This window comes from Ascaphus truei, unplaced genomic scaffold, assembly GCF_040206685.1.
Source record: "Ascaphus truei isolate aAscTru1 unplaced genomic scaffold, aAscTru1.hap1 HAP1_SCAFFOLD_315, whole genome shotgun sequence".
Taxonomy (NCBI): domain Eukaryota; kingdom Metazoa; phylum Chordata; class Amphibia; order Anura; family Ascaphidae; genus Ascaphus; species Ascaphus truei.
Window position 1 is genome coordinate 405,660 of NW_027456125.1, and position 17,883 is coordinate 423,542.

At 60.8% G+C, this 17,883-nt stretch overlaps 1 protein-coding gene across 5 annotated transcripts in view; it reads left to right on the forward strand.

Moving 5' to 3' along the window:
- Nucleotides 1–13,893, forward strand: part of LOC142483289 (glycine N-acyltransferase-like) — a 37,916-nt gene extending 24,023 nt beyond the window's left edge. For all 5 annotated transcript variants that reach the window (XM_075583379.1, XM_075583380.1, XM_075583377.1 and 2 more), the window contains 2 exons: nucleotides 2,789–2,933; nucleotides 12,434–13,893. In XM_075583379.1, the coding sequence (XP_075439494.1) occupies nucleotides 2,789–2,933; nucleotides 12,434–12,833 (545 nt within the window). In that variant the 3' untranslated portion in view covers nucleotides 12,834–13,893. The remainder of the gene's footprint in view (nucleotides 1–2,788; nucleotides 2,934–12,433) is intronic.
- Nucleotides 13,894–17,883: the final 3,990 nt, after the last annotated feature.

Here is a 17,883-nt window from a genome sequence, read left to right on the forward strand (position 1 = left end):
TCACACTATCCTGCTGCTACAGCGAGTGCTTCTTACCCCGTGCAGTCCTGCCTGCTCTGCTCACACTATCCTGCTGCTACAGCGAGCGCTTCTTACCCCGTGCAGTCCTGCCTGCCCTGCTCACACTATCCTGCTGCTACAGCGAGCGCTTCTTACCCCGTGCAGTCCTGCCTGCTCTGCTCACACTATCCTGCTGCTACAGCGAGTGCTTCTTACCCCGTGCAGTCCTGCCTGCTCTGCTCACACTATCCTGCTGCTACAGCGAGCGCTTCTTACCCCGCGCAGTCCTGCCTGCTCTGCTCACACTATCCTGCTGCTACAGCGAGCGCTTCTTACCCCGTGCAGTCCTGCCTGCCCTGCTCACACTATCCTGCTGCTACAGCGAGTGCTTCTTACCCCGTGCAGTCCTGCCTGCTCTGCTCACACTATCCTGCTGCTACAGCGAGCGCTTCTTACCCCGTGCAGTCCTGCCCGCTCTGCTCACACTATTCTGCTGCTACAGCGAGCGCTTCTTACCCCGTGCAGTCCTGCCTGCTCTGCTCACACTATCCTGCTGCTACAGCGAGCGCTTCTTACCCCGTGCAGTCCTGCCCGCTCTGCTCACACTATTCTGCTGCTACAGCGAGCGCTTCTTACCCCGTGCAGTCCTGCCTGCTCTGCTCACACTATCCTGCTGCTACAGCGAGCGCTTCTTACCCCGTGCAGTCCTGCCCGCTCTGCTCACACTATCCTGCTGCTAGAGCGAGCGCTTCTTACCCCGTGCAGTCCTGCCCGCTCTGCTCACACTATCCTGCTGCTACAGCGAGCGCTTCTTACCCTGTGCAGTCCTGCCTGCTCTGCTCACACTATCCTGCTGCTAGAGCGAGCGCTTCTTACCCTGTGCAGTCCTGCCTGCTCTGCTCACACTATCCTGCTGCTACAGCGAGCGCTTCTTACCCCGTGCAGTCCTGCCTGCTCTGCTCACGCTATCCTGCTGCTACAGCGAGCGCTTCTTACCCCGTGCAGTCCTGCCTGCTCTGCTCACACTATTCTGCTGCTCGCCGCCGCCACCGCATACCGGCGTCTCCCCCCGCCTTACTTCTAATCAGGTAGGTATATGGGGGGGGGAGAGATGATATGATGATGATCTGAGGTTGAGATGATATGATTAGGGGGACTGAGGAAGATATGATGACGTGTAGAGGGGCTGGGGGAGAAATGAGGATCTGCGGGGGGAGATATGATGATCTGAGGGGGAGATGATATGATGAGGCGGACTGAGGGAGATATGATGATGATGAGGGGGGCTGGGGGAGATATGATGATGATGGGCACTCCTGCTGCCCCAGCGTTGTTTGCTCTAGGTTGCAGGAGATTAGGGAGGAGATTGGGTGCGTGGCGAACACGTCACAGAGCTGGTTGCCCTCTTTGGCTGAACCAGCTCACGTGACGCTGACGTCCCACGACTGCAGCCTGGAAGACAAATTCACATGTCTTGGCACAATGTCGCAGCGTCAACGTGCTACTGCGAAGCGAGCACTTTAGGAACTATCCTTGAAATTGGGTGTCGCAATAATGCGCTCGCACGTCGCGACGCCGGCACCCTGAGCACGTGCGGTCCAAATCTGTTTTCCATGGAGCAGTTTGGCCCACGTCACATTACAAGTTGTGCCGGCCTGGTCTATGCAGCCAGCCCGGGCAGTTACATAGGTGCCAGGATGTCTGCACAGTCATTGAAGTTCAAAGGAGGAAGGAGGTCCGGAGCTGAGAGAACTGTTTGGTGAGCGGGAAAAGGCTAAGTGCCAGATCCAGAGGGGGCACCCCACCCTCTGACCTGGTGAAGCCTGCGCAGCGGGGGAAATATGAATTAGCTGGGGGAAGTTGCTGCTCAGTGGCGCGTTTCACATTGGCTAGTTCATATTTCCCGCCCACCTGGTTTTTCAAACCGGCTTGGCACGCCCCCTCCTCTGACATCAGCAGCCATACGAGCCCCGTTCTGATTGGCTGGTAGGAAAAATTCCCACGCTCTGATTGGCTTCTAGTCCCTGTTCCATGTTTGACATTGGGCAATCCCTTAAATAGATCTCGTGTCCAATCAGAGAGCTCCCTCCCTCTCTCTGTCTCTCAGACTGACAGGCAATCTTGGGACTGGGCCCAGTAACGCACCGGCGGGTTTTCCCCGGTGTTTTGCTCGGAATAGCAAAGCTCTAGGCATTGAGGTGCCGGGGAGCCCAGCCGAGCGAGGGACAAGTTCTGAGGAATAATGTTACTTGCTCCAGTCCAGTGACGCGGAGAGGACGGGGTAAGCCTTTACTGAAGCAGGCGCCCTGCACCTATTGGAGGCTAGTTGTCACCCCCAGACTCCCAGTAAGTGTGTATTCTGTATTCTGTATTCTATTTGTGTGTACGCGGGTTTACCAGAATAAACCGCATTTTATTCCACTATCTTGTTTTGCCGAGTGGATGATCCCAGAAAGGTATAAATGTGTTAAAATTCCCGGTCTCCCGTGTGCTGCGGCAGACACCAAATTTACCTCAGCCAGAGACGCCATTTTTAAATGTTCTGCTTCTCCTGACATCAGAGCCGCCATTTTTAAATGCCTCAGGCACTGTACATCTGGCCTGCCTGCCAATGACCCGGTGGAGAGATGTCCTTGCCGCGAAGTGCGTAGCGGTGGATCGCCGGTGCCGACTTGGAGCGTATAACAGGGCAGGGAAGGGTAGAAATGGTTACATTCCAAAGCGCCCAATGCGTTCCGCTGTGAAGTTTCTCTATAATCATCGCACTTTCATCCCGACCCCCCCTCAGGGTGCCAGCCAGCGCTGGAGGCGGTGCTTAGTGATGTCAGCGCCAAGCGTGGAAGCAGCATACGGACCACCAGCCACCGTTTGTATGTAATGGAGGACATCCAAAGCACGCGGGGGCCCGAGAGCAAGCAGTCCTGCACTGCAAGGTAATCTCTCCCCCCCCCACTCCCGTCTCTCCCCCCCACTCCCGTCTCTCCACCCCCCCGGCTCTCTGCACTGATCCCCACACACATCCTGCCTTGCGGCCTCCTATGGTATTCCTGCCCTTACCCTAACACACAGCATCTGCGCGTGTCTGTGTCTGCGTGTGCCTACACGTGTCTGTGTCTGCGTGTGCCTGTACGTGTCTGTGTCTGCGTGTGTCTGCGTGTGCCTGCACGTGTCTGCGTGTGCCTGCACGTGTCTGTGTCTGCGTGTGCCTGCACGTGTCTGTGTCTGCGTGTGCCTGCACGTGTCTGTGTCTGCGTGTGCCTGCACGTGTCTGTGTCTGCGTGTGCCTGCACGTGTCTGTGTCTGCATGTGCCTGCACGTGTCTGCGTGTGCCTGCACGTGTCTGTGTCTGCGTGTGCTTGCACGTGTCTGCGTGTGCCTGCACGTGTCTGTGTCTGCGTGTGCCTGCACGTGTCTGTGTCTGCTTGAAGTCACAAGACCCCACAACGTCATTTGATGCCGGAGCCATGCAGGCAGAGGGGGCACCTCTCTCCCTGTTCCCCAGCGCTCCTCTCTCCCTGTTCCCCAGCGCACCTCTCTCCCTGTTCCCCAGCGCTCCTCTCTCCCTGTTCCCCAGCGCACCTCTCTCCCTGTTCCCCAGCGCGCCTCTCTCCCTGTTCCCCAGCGCGCCTCTCTCCCTGTTCCACCGCGCGCCTCTCTCCCTGTTCCCCAGCGCACCTCTCTCCCTGTTCCCCAGCGCCTCCCTCCCTGTTCCCCAGCGCGCCTCTCTCCCTGTTCCCCAGCGCGCCTCTCTCCCTGTTCTCCAGCGCGCCTCTCTCCCTGTTCCCCAGCGCTCCTCTCTCCCTGTTCCCCAGCGCGCCTCTCTCCCTGTTCCCCAGCGCACCTCTCTCCCTGTTCCCCAGCGCGCCTCTCTCCCTGTTCCCCAGCGCGCCTCTCTCCCTGTTCCACCGCGCTCCTCTCTCCCTGTTCCCCAGCGCGCCTCTCTCCCTGTTCCCCAGCGCTCCTCTCTCCCTGTTCCCCAGCGCACCTCTCTCCCTGTTCCCCAGCGCTCCTCTCTCCTTGTTCCCCAGCGCACCTCTCTCCCTGTTCCCCAGCGCGCCTCTCTCCCTGTTCCCCAGCGCGCCTCTCTCCCTGTTCCACCGCGCGCCTCTCTCCCTGTTCCCCAGCGCTCCTCTCTCCCTGTTCCCCAGCGCACCTCTCTCCCTGTTCCCCAGCGCGCCTCTCTCCCTGTTCCCCAGCGCGCCTCTCTCCCTGTTCCACCGCGCGCCTCTCTCCCTGTTCCCCAGCGCACCTCTCTCCTTGTTCCCCAGCGCCTCCCTCCCTGTTCCCCAGCGCGCCTCTCTCCCTGTTCCCCAGCGCGCCTCTCTCCCTGTTCTCCAGCGCGCCTCTCTCCCTGTTCCCCAGCGCTCCTCTCTCCCTGTTCCCCAGCGCGCCTCTCTCCCTGTTCCCCAGCGCACCTCTCTCCCTGTTCCCCAGCGCGCCTCTCTCCCTGTTCCCCAGCGCGCCTCTCTCCCTGTTCCACCGCGCTCCTCTCTCCCTGTTCCCCAGCGCGCCTCTCTCCCTGTTCCCCAGCGCTCCTCTCTCCCTGTTCCCCAGCGCACCTCTCTCCCTGTTCCCCAGCGCTCCTCTCTCCTTGTTCCCCAGCGCACCTCTCTCCCTGTTCCCCAGCGCGCCTCTCTCCCTGTTCCCCAGCGCGCCTCTCTCCCTGTTCCACCGCGCGCCTCTCTCCCTGTTCCCCAGCGCACCTCTCTCCCTGTTCCCCAGCGCCTCCCTCCCTGTTCCCCAGCGCGCCTCTCTCCCTGTTCCCCAGCGCGCCTCTCTCCCTGTTCTCCAGCGCGCCTCTCTCCCTGTTCCCCAGCGCTCCTCTCTCCCTGTTCCCCAGCGCGCCTCTCTCCCTGTTCCCCAGCGCGCCTCTCTCCCTGTTCCCCAGCGCCTCTCTCCCTGTTCCCCAGCGCTCCTCTCTCCCTGTTCCCCAGCGCACCTCTCTCCCTATTCCCCAGCGCTCCTCTCTCCCTGTTCCCCAGCGCCTCTCTCCCTGTTCCCCAGCGCACCTCTCTCCCTGTTCCCCAGCGCACCTCTCCCTGTTCCCCGCGCACCTCTCTCCCTGTTCCCCAGCGCCTCTCTCCCTGTTCCCCAGCACGCCTCTCTCCCTGTTCCCCAGCGCGCCTCTCTCCCTGTTCCCCAGCGCGCCTCTCCCTGTTCCCCAGTGCACCTCTCTCCCTGTTCCCCAGCGCACCTCTCTCCCTGTTCCCCAGCGCGCCTCTCTCCCTGTTCCCCAGCGCTCCTCTCTCCCTGTTCCCCAGCGCTCCTCTCTCCCTGTTCCCCAGCGCGCCTCTCTCCCTGTTCCCCAGCACGCCTCTCTCCCTGTTCCCCAGCGCCTCTCTCCCTGTTCCCCCGCGCCTCTCTCCCTGTTCCCCCGCGCCTCTCTCCCTGTTCCCCCGCGCCTCTCTCCCTGTTCCCCAGCACCTCTCTCCCTGTTCCCCAGCACGCCTCTCTCCCCGTTCGCCAGCGCGCCTCTCTCCCCATTCGCCAGCGCCTCTCTCCCTGTTCCCCAGCGCACCTCTCTCCGTTCCCCAGCGCACATCTCTCCCTGTTCCCCAGCGCACCTCTCTCCCTGTTCCCCCGCGCGCCTCTCTCCCTGTTCCTCCGCGCACCTCTCTCCCTGTTCCCCCGCGCACCACTCTCCGTTCCCCAGTGCACATCTCTCCCTGTTCCCCAGCGCGCCTCTCTCCCTGTTCCCCAGCGCACCTCTCCCTGTTCTCCAGCACGCCTCTCTCCCTGTTCCCCAGCGCGCCTCTCTCCCTGTTCCCCAGCGCGCCTCTCTCCCTGTTCCCCAGCACACCTCTCCCTGTTCCCCAGCGCGCCTCTCTCCCTGTTCCCCAGCGCGCCTCTCTCCCTGTTCCCCAGCGCGCCTCTCCCCTGTTCCCCAGCGCGCCTCTCTCCCTGTTCCCCAGCGCGCCTCTCTCCCTGTTCCCCAGCGCGCCTCTCCCCTGTTCCCCAGCGCACCTCTCTCCCTGTTCCCCAGCACCTCTCTCCCTGTTCCCCAGCGCGACTCTCTCCCTGTTCCCCAGCGCACCTCTCCCTGTTCCCCAGCGCACCTCTCTCCCTGTTCCCCAGCGCATCTCTCCCTGTTCCCCAGCGCACCTCTCTCCCTGTTCCCCAGCGCGCCTCTCTCCCTGTTCCCCAGCGCGCCTCTCTCCCTGTTCCCCAGCGCGCCTCTCTCCCTGTTCCCCAGCGCGCCTCTCTCCCTGTTCCCCAGCGCACCTCTCTCCCTGTTCCCCAGCGCCTCTCTCCCTGTTCCCCAGCGCACCTCTCTCCCTGTTCCCCAGCGCCTCTCTCCCTGTTCCCCAGCGCCTCTCTCCCTGTTCCCCAGCGCCTCTCTCCCTGTTCCCCAGCGCACCTCTCTCCCTGTTCCCCAGCGCACCTCTCTCCCTGTTCCCCAGCGCGCCTCTCTCCCTGTTCCCCAGCGCGCCTCTCTCCCTGTTCCCCAGCGCATCTCTCCCTGTTCCCCAGCGCCTCTCTCCCTGTTCCCCAGCGCCTCTCTCCCTGTTCCCCAGCGCGCCTCTCTCACAGTTCCCCAGCGCGCCTCTCTCCCTGTTCCCCAGCGCCTCTCTCCCTGTTCCCCAGCGCGCCTCTCTCCCTGTTCCCCAGCGCGCCTCTCTCCCTGTTCCCCAGCGCGCCTCTCTCCCTGTTCCCCAGCGTGCCTCTCTCCCTGTTCCCCAGCGCGCCTCTCTCCCTGTTCCCCAGCGCGCCTCTCTCCCTGTTCCCCAGCTCCTCCCTCCCTGTTCCCCAGCTCCTCTCTCCCTGTTCCCCAGCGCACCTCTCTCCCTGTTCCCCAGCGCTCCTCTCTCCCTGTTCCCCAGCGCACCTCTCTCCCTGTTCCTCAGCGCTCCTCTCTCCCTGTTCCCCAGCGCCTCTCTCTCCCTGTTCCCCAGCGCCTCTCTCTCCCTGTTCCCCAGTGCACCTTTCTCCCTGTTCCCCAGCGCACCTCTCCCTGTTCCCCAGTGCACCTCTCTCCCTGTTCCCCAGCGCACCTCTCTCCCTGTTCCCCAGCGCGCCTCTCTCCCTGTTCCCCAGCGCGCCTCTCCCTGTTCCCCAGTGTACTTCTCTCCCTGTTCCCCAGCGCTCCTCTCTCCCTGTTCCCCAGCGCACCTCTCTCCCTGTTCCCCAGCGCACCTCTCTCCCTGTTCCCCAGCGCGCCTCTCTCCCTGTTCCCCCGCGCCTCTCTCCCTGTTCCCCAGCACCTCTCTCCCTGTTCCCCAGCACGCCTCTCTCCCTGTTCCCCAGCACCTCTCTCCCCGTTCGCCAGCGCGCCTCTCTCCCCGTTCGCCAGCGCCTCTCTCCCTGTTCCCCAGCGCACCTCTCTCCGTTCCCCAGTGCACATCTCTCCCTGTTCCCCAGCGCACCTCTCTCCCTGTTCCCCCGCGCGCCTCTCTCCCTGTTCCCCCACGCAACTCTCTCCCTGTTCCCCAGCGCACCTCTCTCCCTGTTCCCCAGCGCGCCTCTCTCCCTGTTCCCCAGCTCCTCTCTCCCTGTTCCCCAGCGCACCTCTCTCCCTGTTCCCCAGCGCTCCTCTCTCCCTGTTCCCCAGCGCACCTCTCTCCCTGTTCCCCAGCGCACCTCTCTCCCCGTTCCCCAGCGCACCTCTCTCCCTGTTCCCCAGCGCACCTCTCCCTGTTCCCCAGTGCACCTCTCTCCCTGTTCCCCAGCGCACCTCTCTCCCTGTTCCCCAGCGCGCCTCTCTCCCTGTTCCCCAGCGCGCCTCTCTCCCTGTTCCCCAGCGCGCCTCTCCCTGTTCCCCAGCGCACCTCTCTCCCTGTTCCCCAGCGCACCTCTCTCCCTGTTCCCCAGCGCCTCTCCCTGTTCCCCAGCGCACCACTCTCCCTGTTCCCCAGCGCGCCTCTCCCTGTTCTCCAGCGCACATCTCTCCCTGTTCCCCAGCGCCTCTCTCCCTGTTCCCCAGCGCTCCTCTCTCCCTGTTCCCCAGCGCACCTCTCTCCCTGTTCCCCAGCGCACCTCTCTCCCTGTTCCCCAGCGCACCTCTCTCCCTGTTCCCCCGCGCACCTCTCTCCGTTCCCCAGCGCACATCTCTCCCTGTTCCCCAGCGCCTCTCTCCCTGTTCCCCAGCGCGCCTCTCTCCCTGTTCCCCAGCGCGCCTCTCCCCTGTTCCCCAGCGCGCCTCTCTCCCTGTTCCCCAGCGCGCCTCTCTCCCTGTTCCCCAGCGCGCCTCTCCCCTGTTCCCCAGCGCGCCTCTCTCCCTGTTCCCCAGCGCGCCTCTCTCCCTGTTCCCCAGCGCGCCTCTCCCCTGTTCCCCAGCGCACCTCTCTCCCTGTTCCCCAGCACCTCTCTCCCTGTTCCCCAGCGCGACTCTCTCCCTGTTCCCCAGCGCACCTCTCCCTGTTCCCCAGCGCACCTCTCTCCCTGTTCCCCAGCGCATCTCTCCCTGTTCCCCAGCGCACCTCTCTCCCTGTTCCCCAGCGCGCCTCTCTCACTGTTCCCCAGCGCGCCTCTCTCCCTGTTCCCCAGCGCGCCTCTCTCCCTGTTCCCCAGCGCGCCTCTCTCCCTGTTCCCCAGCGCACCTCTCTCCCTGTTCCCCAGCGCCTCTCTCCCTGTTCCCCAGCGCACCTCTCTCCCTGTTCCCCAGCGCCTCTCTCCCTGTTCCCCAGCGCCTCTCTCCCTGTTCCCCAGCGCCTCTCTCCCTGTTCCCCAGCGCGCCTCTCTCCCTGTTCCCCAGCGCGCCTCTCCCTGTTCCCCAGCGCACCTCTCTCCCTGTTCCCCAGCGCACCTCTCTCCCTGTTCCCCAGCGCCTCTCCCTGTTCCCCAGCGCACCACTCTCCCTGTTCCCCAGCGCGCCTCTCCCTGTTCTCCAGCGCACATCTCTCCCTGTTCCCCAGCGCCTCTCTCCCTGTTCCCCAGCGCTCCTCTCTCCCTGTTCCCCAGCGCACCTCTCTCCCTGTTCCCCAGCGCACCTCTCTCCCTGTTCCCCAGCGCACCTCTCTCCCTGTTCCCCCGCGCACCTCTCTCCGTTCCCCAGCGCACATCTCTCCCTGTTCCCCAGCGCCTCTCTCCCTGTTCCCCAGCGCGCCTCTCTCCCTGTTCCCCAGCGCGCCTCTCCCCTGTTCCCCAGCGCGCCTCTCTCCCTGTTCCCCAGCGCGCCTCTCTCCCTGTTCCCCAGCGCGCCTCTCCCCTGTTCCCCAGCGCGCCTCTCTCCCTGTTCCCCAGCGCACATCTCTCCCTGTTCCCCAGCGCCTCTCTCCCTGTTCCCCAGCGCACCTCCCTACCTGTTCCCCAGCACCTCTCTCCCTGTTCCCCAGCGCGCCTCTCTCCCTGTTCCCCAGCGCGCCTCTCCCCTGTTCCCCAGCGCGCCTCTCTCCCTGTTCCCCAGCGCGCCTCTCCCCTGTTCCCCAGCGCGCCTCTCTCCCTGTTCCCCAGCGCGCCTCTCCCCTGTTCCCCAGCGCGCCTCTCTCCCTGTTCCCCAGCGCGCCTCCCCCTGTTCCCCAGCGCGCCTCTCTCCCTGTTCCCCAGCGCGCCTCTCCCCTGTTCCCCAGTGCACCTCTCTCCCTGTTCCCCAGCGCGCCTCTCCCCTGTTCCCCAGCGCGCCTCTCTCCCTGTTCCCCAGCGCGCCTCTCCCCTGTTCCCCAGCGCGCCTCTCCCCTGTTCCCCAGCGCGCCTCTCTCCCTGTTCCCCAGCGCGCCTCTCTCCCTGTTCCCCAGCGCACCTCTCTCCCTGTTCCCCAGCGCGCCTCTCCCCTGTTCCTCAGCGCGCCTCTCTCCCTGTTCCCCCGCGCCTCTCTCCCTGTTCCCCAGCGCGCCTCTCTCCCTGTTCCCCAGCGCGCCTCTCTCCCTGTTCCCCAGCGCGCCTCTCTCCCTGTTCCCCAGCGCGCCTCTCTCCCTGTTCCCCAGCGCGCCTCTCTCCCTGTTCCCCAGCGCGCCTCTCTCCCTGTTCCCCAGCGCGCCTCTCTCCCTGTTCCCCAGCGCGCCTCTCTCCCTGTTCCCCAGCGCGCCTCTCTCCCTGTTCCCCAGCGCACCTCTCTCCCTGTTCCCCAGCGCCTCTCTCCCTGTTCCCCAGCGCGCCTCTCTCCCTGTTCCCCAGCGCGCCTCTCTCTCTCCCTGTTCCCCAGCGCCTCTCTCTCTCCCTGTTCCCCAGCGCGCCTCTCTCTCTCCCTGTTCCCCAGCGCGCCTCTCTCCCTGTTCCCCAGCGCGCCTCTCTCCCTGTTCCTCAGCGCGCCTCTCTCCCTGTTCCCCAGCGCGCCTCTCTCCCTGTTCCTCAGCGCGCCTCTCTCCCTGTTCCCCAGCGCGCCTCTCTCCCTGTTCCCCAGCGCGCCTCTCTCCCTGTTCCCCAGCGCGCCTCTCTCCCTGTTCCCCAGCGCCTCTCTCCCTGTTCCCCAGCGCACCTCTCTCCCTGTTCCCCAGCGCGCCTCTCTCCCTGTTCCCCAGCGCGCCTCTCTCCCTGTTCCCCAGCGCCTCTCTCCCTGTTCCTCAGCGCGCCTCTCTCCCTGTTCCCCAGCGCGCCTCTCTCCCTGTTCCCCAGCGCGCCTCTCTCCCTGTTCCCCAGCGTGCCTCTCTCCCTGTTCCCCAGCGCCTCTCTCCCTGTTCCCCAGCGCGCCTCTCTCCCTGTTCCCCAGCGCCTCTCTCCCTGTTCCCCAGCGCACCTCTCTACCTGTTCCCCAGCGCACCTCTCTCCCTGTTCCCCAGCGCGCCTCTCTCCCTGTTCCCCAGCGCGCCTCTCTCCCTGTTCCCCAGCGCGCCTCTCTCCCTGTTCCCCAGCGCGCCTCTCTCCCTGTTCCCCAGCGCGCCTCTCTCCCTGTTCCCCAGCGCGCCTCTCTCTCTCCCTGTTCCCCAGCGCCTCTCTCTCTCCCTGTTCCCCAGCGCGCCTCTCTCTCTCCCTGTTCCCCAGCGCGCCTCTCTCCCTGTTCCCCAGCGCGCCTCTCTCCCTGTTCCTCAGCGCGCCTCTCTCCCTGTTCCCCAGCGCGCCTCTCTCCCTGTTCCTCAGCGCGCCTCTCTCCCTGTTCCCCAGCGCGCCTCTCTCCCTTTTCCCCAGCGCGCCTCTCTCCCTGTTCCCCAGCGCGCCTCTCTCCCTGTTCCCCAGCGCGCCTCTCTCCCTGTTCCCCAGCGCACCTCCCTACCTGTTCCCCAGCACCTCTCTCCCTGTTCCCCAGCACCTCTCTCCCTGTTCCCCAGCGCGCCTCTCTCCCTGTTCCCCAGCGCGCCTCTCTCCCTGTTCCTCAGCGCGCCTCTCTCCCTGTTCCCCAGCGCGCCTCTCTCCCTGTTCCTCAGCGCGCCTCTCACCCTGTTCCCCGGCGTGCCTCTCTTCTCTCCCTGTTCCCCAGCGCGCCTCTCTCCCTGTTCCCCAGCGCGCCTCTCTCCCTGTTCCCCAGCGCGCCTCTCTCCCTGTTCCCCCACGCGCCTCTCTCCCTGTTCCCCCGCGCGCCTCTCTCCCTGTTCCCCAGCGCGCCTCTCTCCCTGTTCCCCAGCGCGCCTCTCTCCCTGTTCCCCAGCGCGCCTCTCTCCCTGTTCCCCCGCACCTCTCTCTCTCCCTGTTCCCCAGCGCGCCTCTCTCCCTGTTCCCCAGCGCGCCTCTCTCCCTGTTCCTCAGCGCGCCTCTCTCCCTGTTCCCCAGCGCGCCTCTCTCCCTGTTCCTCAGCGCGCCTCTCTCCCTGTTCCCCAGCGCGCCTCTCTCCCTTTTCCCCAGCGCGCCTCTCTCCCTGTTCCCCAGCGCGCCTCTCTCCCTGTTCCCCAGCGCGCCTCTCTCCCTGTTCCCCAGCGCACCTCCCTACCTGTTCCCCAGCACCTCTCTCCCTGTTCCCCAGCACCTCTCTCCCTGTTCCCCAGCGCGCCTCTCTCCCTGTTCCCCAGCGCGCCTCTCTCCCTGTTCCTCAGCGCGCCTCTCTCCCTGTTCCCCAGCGCGCCTCTCTCCCTGTTCCTCAGCGCGCCTCTCACCCTGTTCCCCGGCGTGCCTCTCTTCTCTCCCTGTTCCCCAGCGCGCCTCTCTCCCTGTTCCCCAGCGCGCCTCTCTCCCTGTTCCCCAGCGCGCCTCTCTCCCTGTTCCCCCACGCGCCTCTCTCCCTGTTCCCCCGCGCGCCTCTCTCCCTGTTCCCCAGCGCGCCTCTCTCCCTGTTCCCCAGCGCGCCTCTCTCCCTGTTCCCCAGCGCGCCTCTCTCCCTGTTCCCCCGCACCTCTCTCCCTGTTCCTATCCTTCTGGTGTTTTACGTTTGTCCTGACATAGATCTTCCAATGATTTGTCGACCACAAAACATCTCTCATTTTCACGGGATTCGCTTCTCTCTAAAAATCCTCAGTGCCTCCTGAGCTCTGACTCTCTCCCCCCCTCTCCTCCCACAGTCCCTCCTCCCTTCTCCCCTCTGTCTCTCCTCCCACACCTCCTCCATCCCCCCCATCGTCTCTCCTTCCCCCGTCTATCTCTCCTCCCTCCCCCTCAGTCTCTACCCCCCTCAGTATCTCCTCCCCCCACACAGCTCGGCGGACTTGCAGTTCTCCTCCCTATCCCCCCATGAAGCCTCCATCGTTAACACGTTCTGGGGTTTTGGCGGTAACAAGCGCAGCCTGCGTTACGTGGAGCGCTGTATCCGGAGTTTCCCCACCCTCTGCGCACGGGATGGAAATGGAGGGCCGCCGGTCTCCTGGGCGCTGAGCGAGCAGTCTGCAGAGTTACGTATGGGTTACACACACCCCGACTTCCGGAGACGGGGACTCTCTCGCAAGCTCATAGCCACGTTGGGGGCCACATTACATAAGAGGGGGGCTCCCATGTACTGTGACGTGGCCTTTGACAACACGTTCAGCCACGCGGCCACCCTGGGGGCAGGATTCAGGCTGGGGGGCAGGTGGGAACAGTGGGAGGTGCAGCCTTTCTGAGATCACTCTCCCAAACACCAGATACCCGTCAATCTGCGGCTCCTCTTCTATTTCTGTGCTGAAGCCCACACACGCCCTGCCCTGTGGACACTCTGCTATTCCTGTGTTGACCCCACATACATCCTGCCCGGCAGACCCTCTGCTATTCCTGCGCTGACCCCCACATACATCCTGCCCAGTGGACCCTCTAGTATTCCTGTGCTGACCCCCACACACATCCTTCCCGGCGGACACTCTGCTATTCCTGTGCTGACCCCCACACACAACCTGCCCTGTGGCCCTCTCTGCTATTCCTGCACAGATACTACACACACACATCCTGCCCTGTGACCCCCTCTGCTATTCCTGCACAGACACTCCACACACGTATCCTGGACTTTCCAGGTACAGACATCCAGCATTGGCCGCCAGTTGTGGTCACTCATATTCTCTTTCCCAAAAATTACACCCAAAATCCTAATGTCATCTTGTGGTTCAGGAAATCCAAAAGCTACCTGGAAATCGGGGTCAGGAGACACATTTCTCATGGTTTGACACCGCTCCGTATTCCTCAATTAAAGTTCTTACTTCTTTCACTTCCTCAGAGTTTGTTACACATACTGTTACATCGTCTGCGTAAGCAAGACATTGTATATTTCCATGAGAAGGGAGTGGTAACAAAAACCCTTTTTTGTTTAGATTCCCCTCAAAGTCTGAAATAAGGATCGCTCCCAAAAACATATAGTAGGGGACTTAAAGGACATCCTTGACTGACGCCTGATTTTTTATTGAATCTCTCTCTGTGTCACATATTCACTAGTGGGGTTCCTGATGCTCCATTATACAAAGTCTTAACCCAAATATAAACTTATTGGGAATCCTATAGCTTTTTAGAACACAAAAGAGAAACGTATGATTATCTGTATCAAAGGCTTTGCTTTGATCAATACTTAGTACATAGCCCTTCATAACATCCATCCTGCTGCATTTCTCTTACCAATAACCGATTATTCAATGTCTTTCTCACTAATCAGTGTATCTGACACACAACTTAACCTAATAAATAAAATCTTAGCTAAAATCTTGTAGTCCACGTTTAATAACGCTGCGGGTCTCCAATTTCAGCAGATGCACGGAGGAGGGGACGCTTCGGGGAGTGGGGGACATTAGGCTTGGCCACAATGACTGGGGGATCACAAAGTGGATAGTTCAACTACGGAGACAAAGTGTGGGGGAAATTTGCACAGCTCAGGTGACTGATATTGGAGCATGATTGGGGCTAACGGCTATCGGCTTGAATACCAGTTAATGACGATCAAACTTCAATACTCGTTATCAGAGCTACGGGAATCCCAGCCCTGAGAGTCTTGAAGAAACATAATTTTGGGCTCCAAATTGAGAGTCAGTTAGTGAAGTTGCTCTGCCTGTTCCTCCTTAACCCAATGTAATAACCAACACAAGAGCCCAATCCTGTTCACTTTAGTTGCGGGGGAGCGGGGAGGGAACCCCTGGCACAGACAGTGTGATGACCCCGCTCCCCGACGTCATTGCCGCGCCCTCCCGACCCGTTTTGGCCACGACCCCCCGCTCCAGCTCCTGCTCCCTACAGACTGCAGATAGCGGTCAAGTGCCTCTCCACGCGCCGCCTGTCTGCAGTGCAGGCGCGTGGTCTGAGGCAGCGGGGCCTTAGAAGTTTTCTAGTATTTACTATAGGTGTCTCGCTGCTTGTCAAACTCGCGCTTGCACCCATTCTACCTCCATAACCCCTTGTATCCTCCTCTATTCCATTTAGTTCATTATCTGTTTCATTCCCATCCCCCCTCCATCCTAGCCAGGTTCCCCCATCTGAGGTTGTGCCCCCTGGCTGCGTTACCTCTGTTTGTGCAGGAGAGTGGTGGCCGGTTGCGGATGCGCGTGTCGGGAGCTCCGAGAGAGGGGGCGTGCAGCGGGAGGTTGCCGGTGTGCTCCGAGGGGGCGACTGCGTCGCCGGGGCTCGGGTGCTTGCAGAGAGAGCTGCCATCTTGGGGAAGCTTGCGCATGCGCAGAGCAGCGACCATTGTAGGTCGCGCATGCACAGTGGGAAAGCGCGTGAACATTAGCCAATCAGGGAAGGCTATGGGAAAGTACTACAAGTCCCATGAGCCTTAGGAGTTTACCACCTGATGCCAGGGAGCGAATAGGAGCTGTATAAATGCTGCAGGGAGGATTAGGAATTGTGTCACAGGAGGTAGCGTGTCAGAGTGTGACAGGGAGAGGTAGGGGACAGAGGGTCCGTGTGGAGGGCAAGTAAGGCCAGCATATACACTAGGCCAGCATATACCCCCCTAGGTCCAAGATAGACCCCGAGTCATTCATAGCTTGTGGAACGGATCCCTCTAGTGACTAGATATATTAGGGACACAGCAGACGCTGAACTCCTTGCAGAGAGGGTTGAGATCAGGCCTCACTGAAGAGACTGCAGAGACCTTGCCTTGGTGGGATCACCTTGACGACATCGCGGAGAGAGGGATGATCGGCGGATCCTTTGTGAAGCTTCATCAGACCGGGTGCTGTCGCGCCCGGCAGGTAACAGACAACAAGTACACCAACATACCGGTCTATACCCAGGCACTGATCACCCCTATAAGGGTGGGTTCCTTGGGGACACTGTGGGACTAGTGGCCAAGGGACTTTACACACTGTGGAACTCTCTGGGACTCTGTGTGAGATACACATTTCTCTGGACACGGTGTTGGGACACGGTGGTGGGACACAGTGTGGGACACGGTGGTGGGACACGGTGGTGGGACACGGTGGTGGGACACGGTGTGGGGCACGGTGTGGGACACGGTGGTGGGACACGGTGTGGGACACGGTGGTGATACAAGGTGTGGGACACGGTGGTGGGACACAGTGGTGGGACACGGTGTGGGACACGGTGGTGGGATACGGTGTGGGACAGGTGGTGAGACACGGTGGTGAGACACGGTGGTGATACACGGTGTGGGACACGGTGTGGGACACGATGGTGGGTGGCACTTCCGGATAATAAGCCCTGCAAGGCATATGGTAACTGTGTATCTGTAACTATTCATAAGGGAGAGTAATTCATAATTCATATCAATTGCTTCACAGTAACGGTTGCATTATGTTACACTGTGTGGGTGTGTATTGTTGTGTCCTGTGAGGAGCTGCTTCCGCTCTGCTGGGATCCCTCACAGGTGGAGGCGCTGCACCAGAGTAAGTATACAGGCTCTCCGTGGCAGATGCTCAGGCTCCTGGAGCCAACAGGTATAAGGGCAGCAATCGGTAGTGTCCTGTGTTCTAGGGGAAACAGGGCTACATTTGGAGGTGCTGCTGAGATTCAGACCTGGGGTGCCTGAATTCAGTGTAAACGTGTATATTACAATAGTATCCTCACCTTCCCAGGGGGAGGTGTATGATTGGGCCTTGGTGATGCAAATACCGCCCCTCCGAGTGCTCACAGTAGGGCAAGTGCCCGTGGATGCCGTTTCGTATATAATCCTGAATGCCCTGCGACAGCATCCCCACATACAGGGTAAAATAAGAGTCCTGGGCTGCCGCAAGGACACTGACGGAAAGTGGCGCGCCCTATTAGTGATTGTAGGGCAAGACGTAATAGAGGGGGAAAGGCCGTCCAGTGTGTGGGTCCAAGAAGCTAAGGGATTCCGCTGCCCCGTAATCTACCCCGCGAGGCCCATAAAAACAGAGCCTGACAGTCCTCCCCCGGAACTCGCTCGAGTCACGCCACAATTGTCTCCATCCCCTCCCGAGAGTTTATATGGCGATGATTTCAGTGCACTAGCCTGTTCCAGTCCAAGGTCATGTATAGATAGCCCCGGTTCGAGTAAAATAGAGGATATCCAGCTATTAGCCAAGGCTATACTGCAATTGGGTGGGTCCAAATCTGAATCCCCACCCCCGCAGCCATACCGCAAATTACAATTCTTTTCAGGGACCAAGCCTACTCCCACCGTTGAAGAGACCTTTGGGTGTTGGAAGGAATACATTTCCCAGGTATTAGAAGAATGGACCTGTTCAGATGCGGTAAACAGACAGAGAACAATGGAATGTCTACGACCTCCCGCGTCAACCACTATAAAAATGAATAAGGACCAGCATGAGGATGTCACCGCTCAGCAGATGATGGATTCTCTTATCCGGGCCTACGGAAAGGAAGACGACGTGAGCGAGATGTGGACCAAATATTACAATCTCCATGTAGAGGGAGAGGGGGGTTGGCCCGGAATTAAAGGGGTTGCACCCCATATGGCCACCCCCTGACCTCACCAGGGAGGCAAGGGGTTAACTGGACTGTGGTCCAGGAATGTGGCTTACACCTTGTCATGTCAGGAAAATGTATGTTCCCCTGTTCCCATGTTTCATTATAATCCTGTATTTTAATGTTTTAAGGTGCATTTCTGTATCTCCATTTCTGGAGGTCGCAGAGAGTTGATATTTGGCCAATGTGTGGAGTCACAGTAGGCATTAAAAACTGGCAAATTTCGACCCACTGAGCCCACCAGAATGGAACTTATTAATATGTGTAGATATTAAAGTGTATATGTATGGTATTTTGGATCTGCTCTGACAATGCAGACTCCATCTGCTATGCTAATAGGTCATGAAGGGCAGCCGGCTGATTGAGCCTATGCACTGTGATCAAAAGTTAACTCCCTGATTGTTTACACTAAGTACTAATCAACAGACTCTGCCAGTCTAATTGTTACCTGAGGGTGGAGAATCATCAAACTGGAGTGGTTTGGAAGTGTTCTGTCTACACCTACAAACAATGCAAATACTTCATTTGGTAGACTGGTCGTTGCCCCTGATTTAATTATGGGGCTACCCATAGAGTCCCAGTACACATGGGCTAATTAGCTGGGGGGCATGGGTTAATCTGTGTCTCCACGTTAGGGATTTTATACAGATAATTGTTCACCAATAGTCTGTATTCAATGTTAAGAATAGGGTTACACAGGCATATAAACTGTCAACCCTACAGTTTTTAGTTGTTCTTCTGATTCCCCATGGGATGTCACCGGATTGCTGAAGAATTGCTAGCTGATAC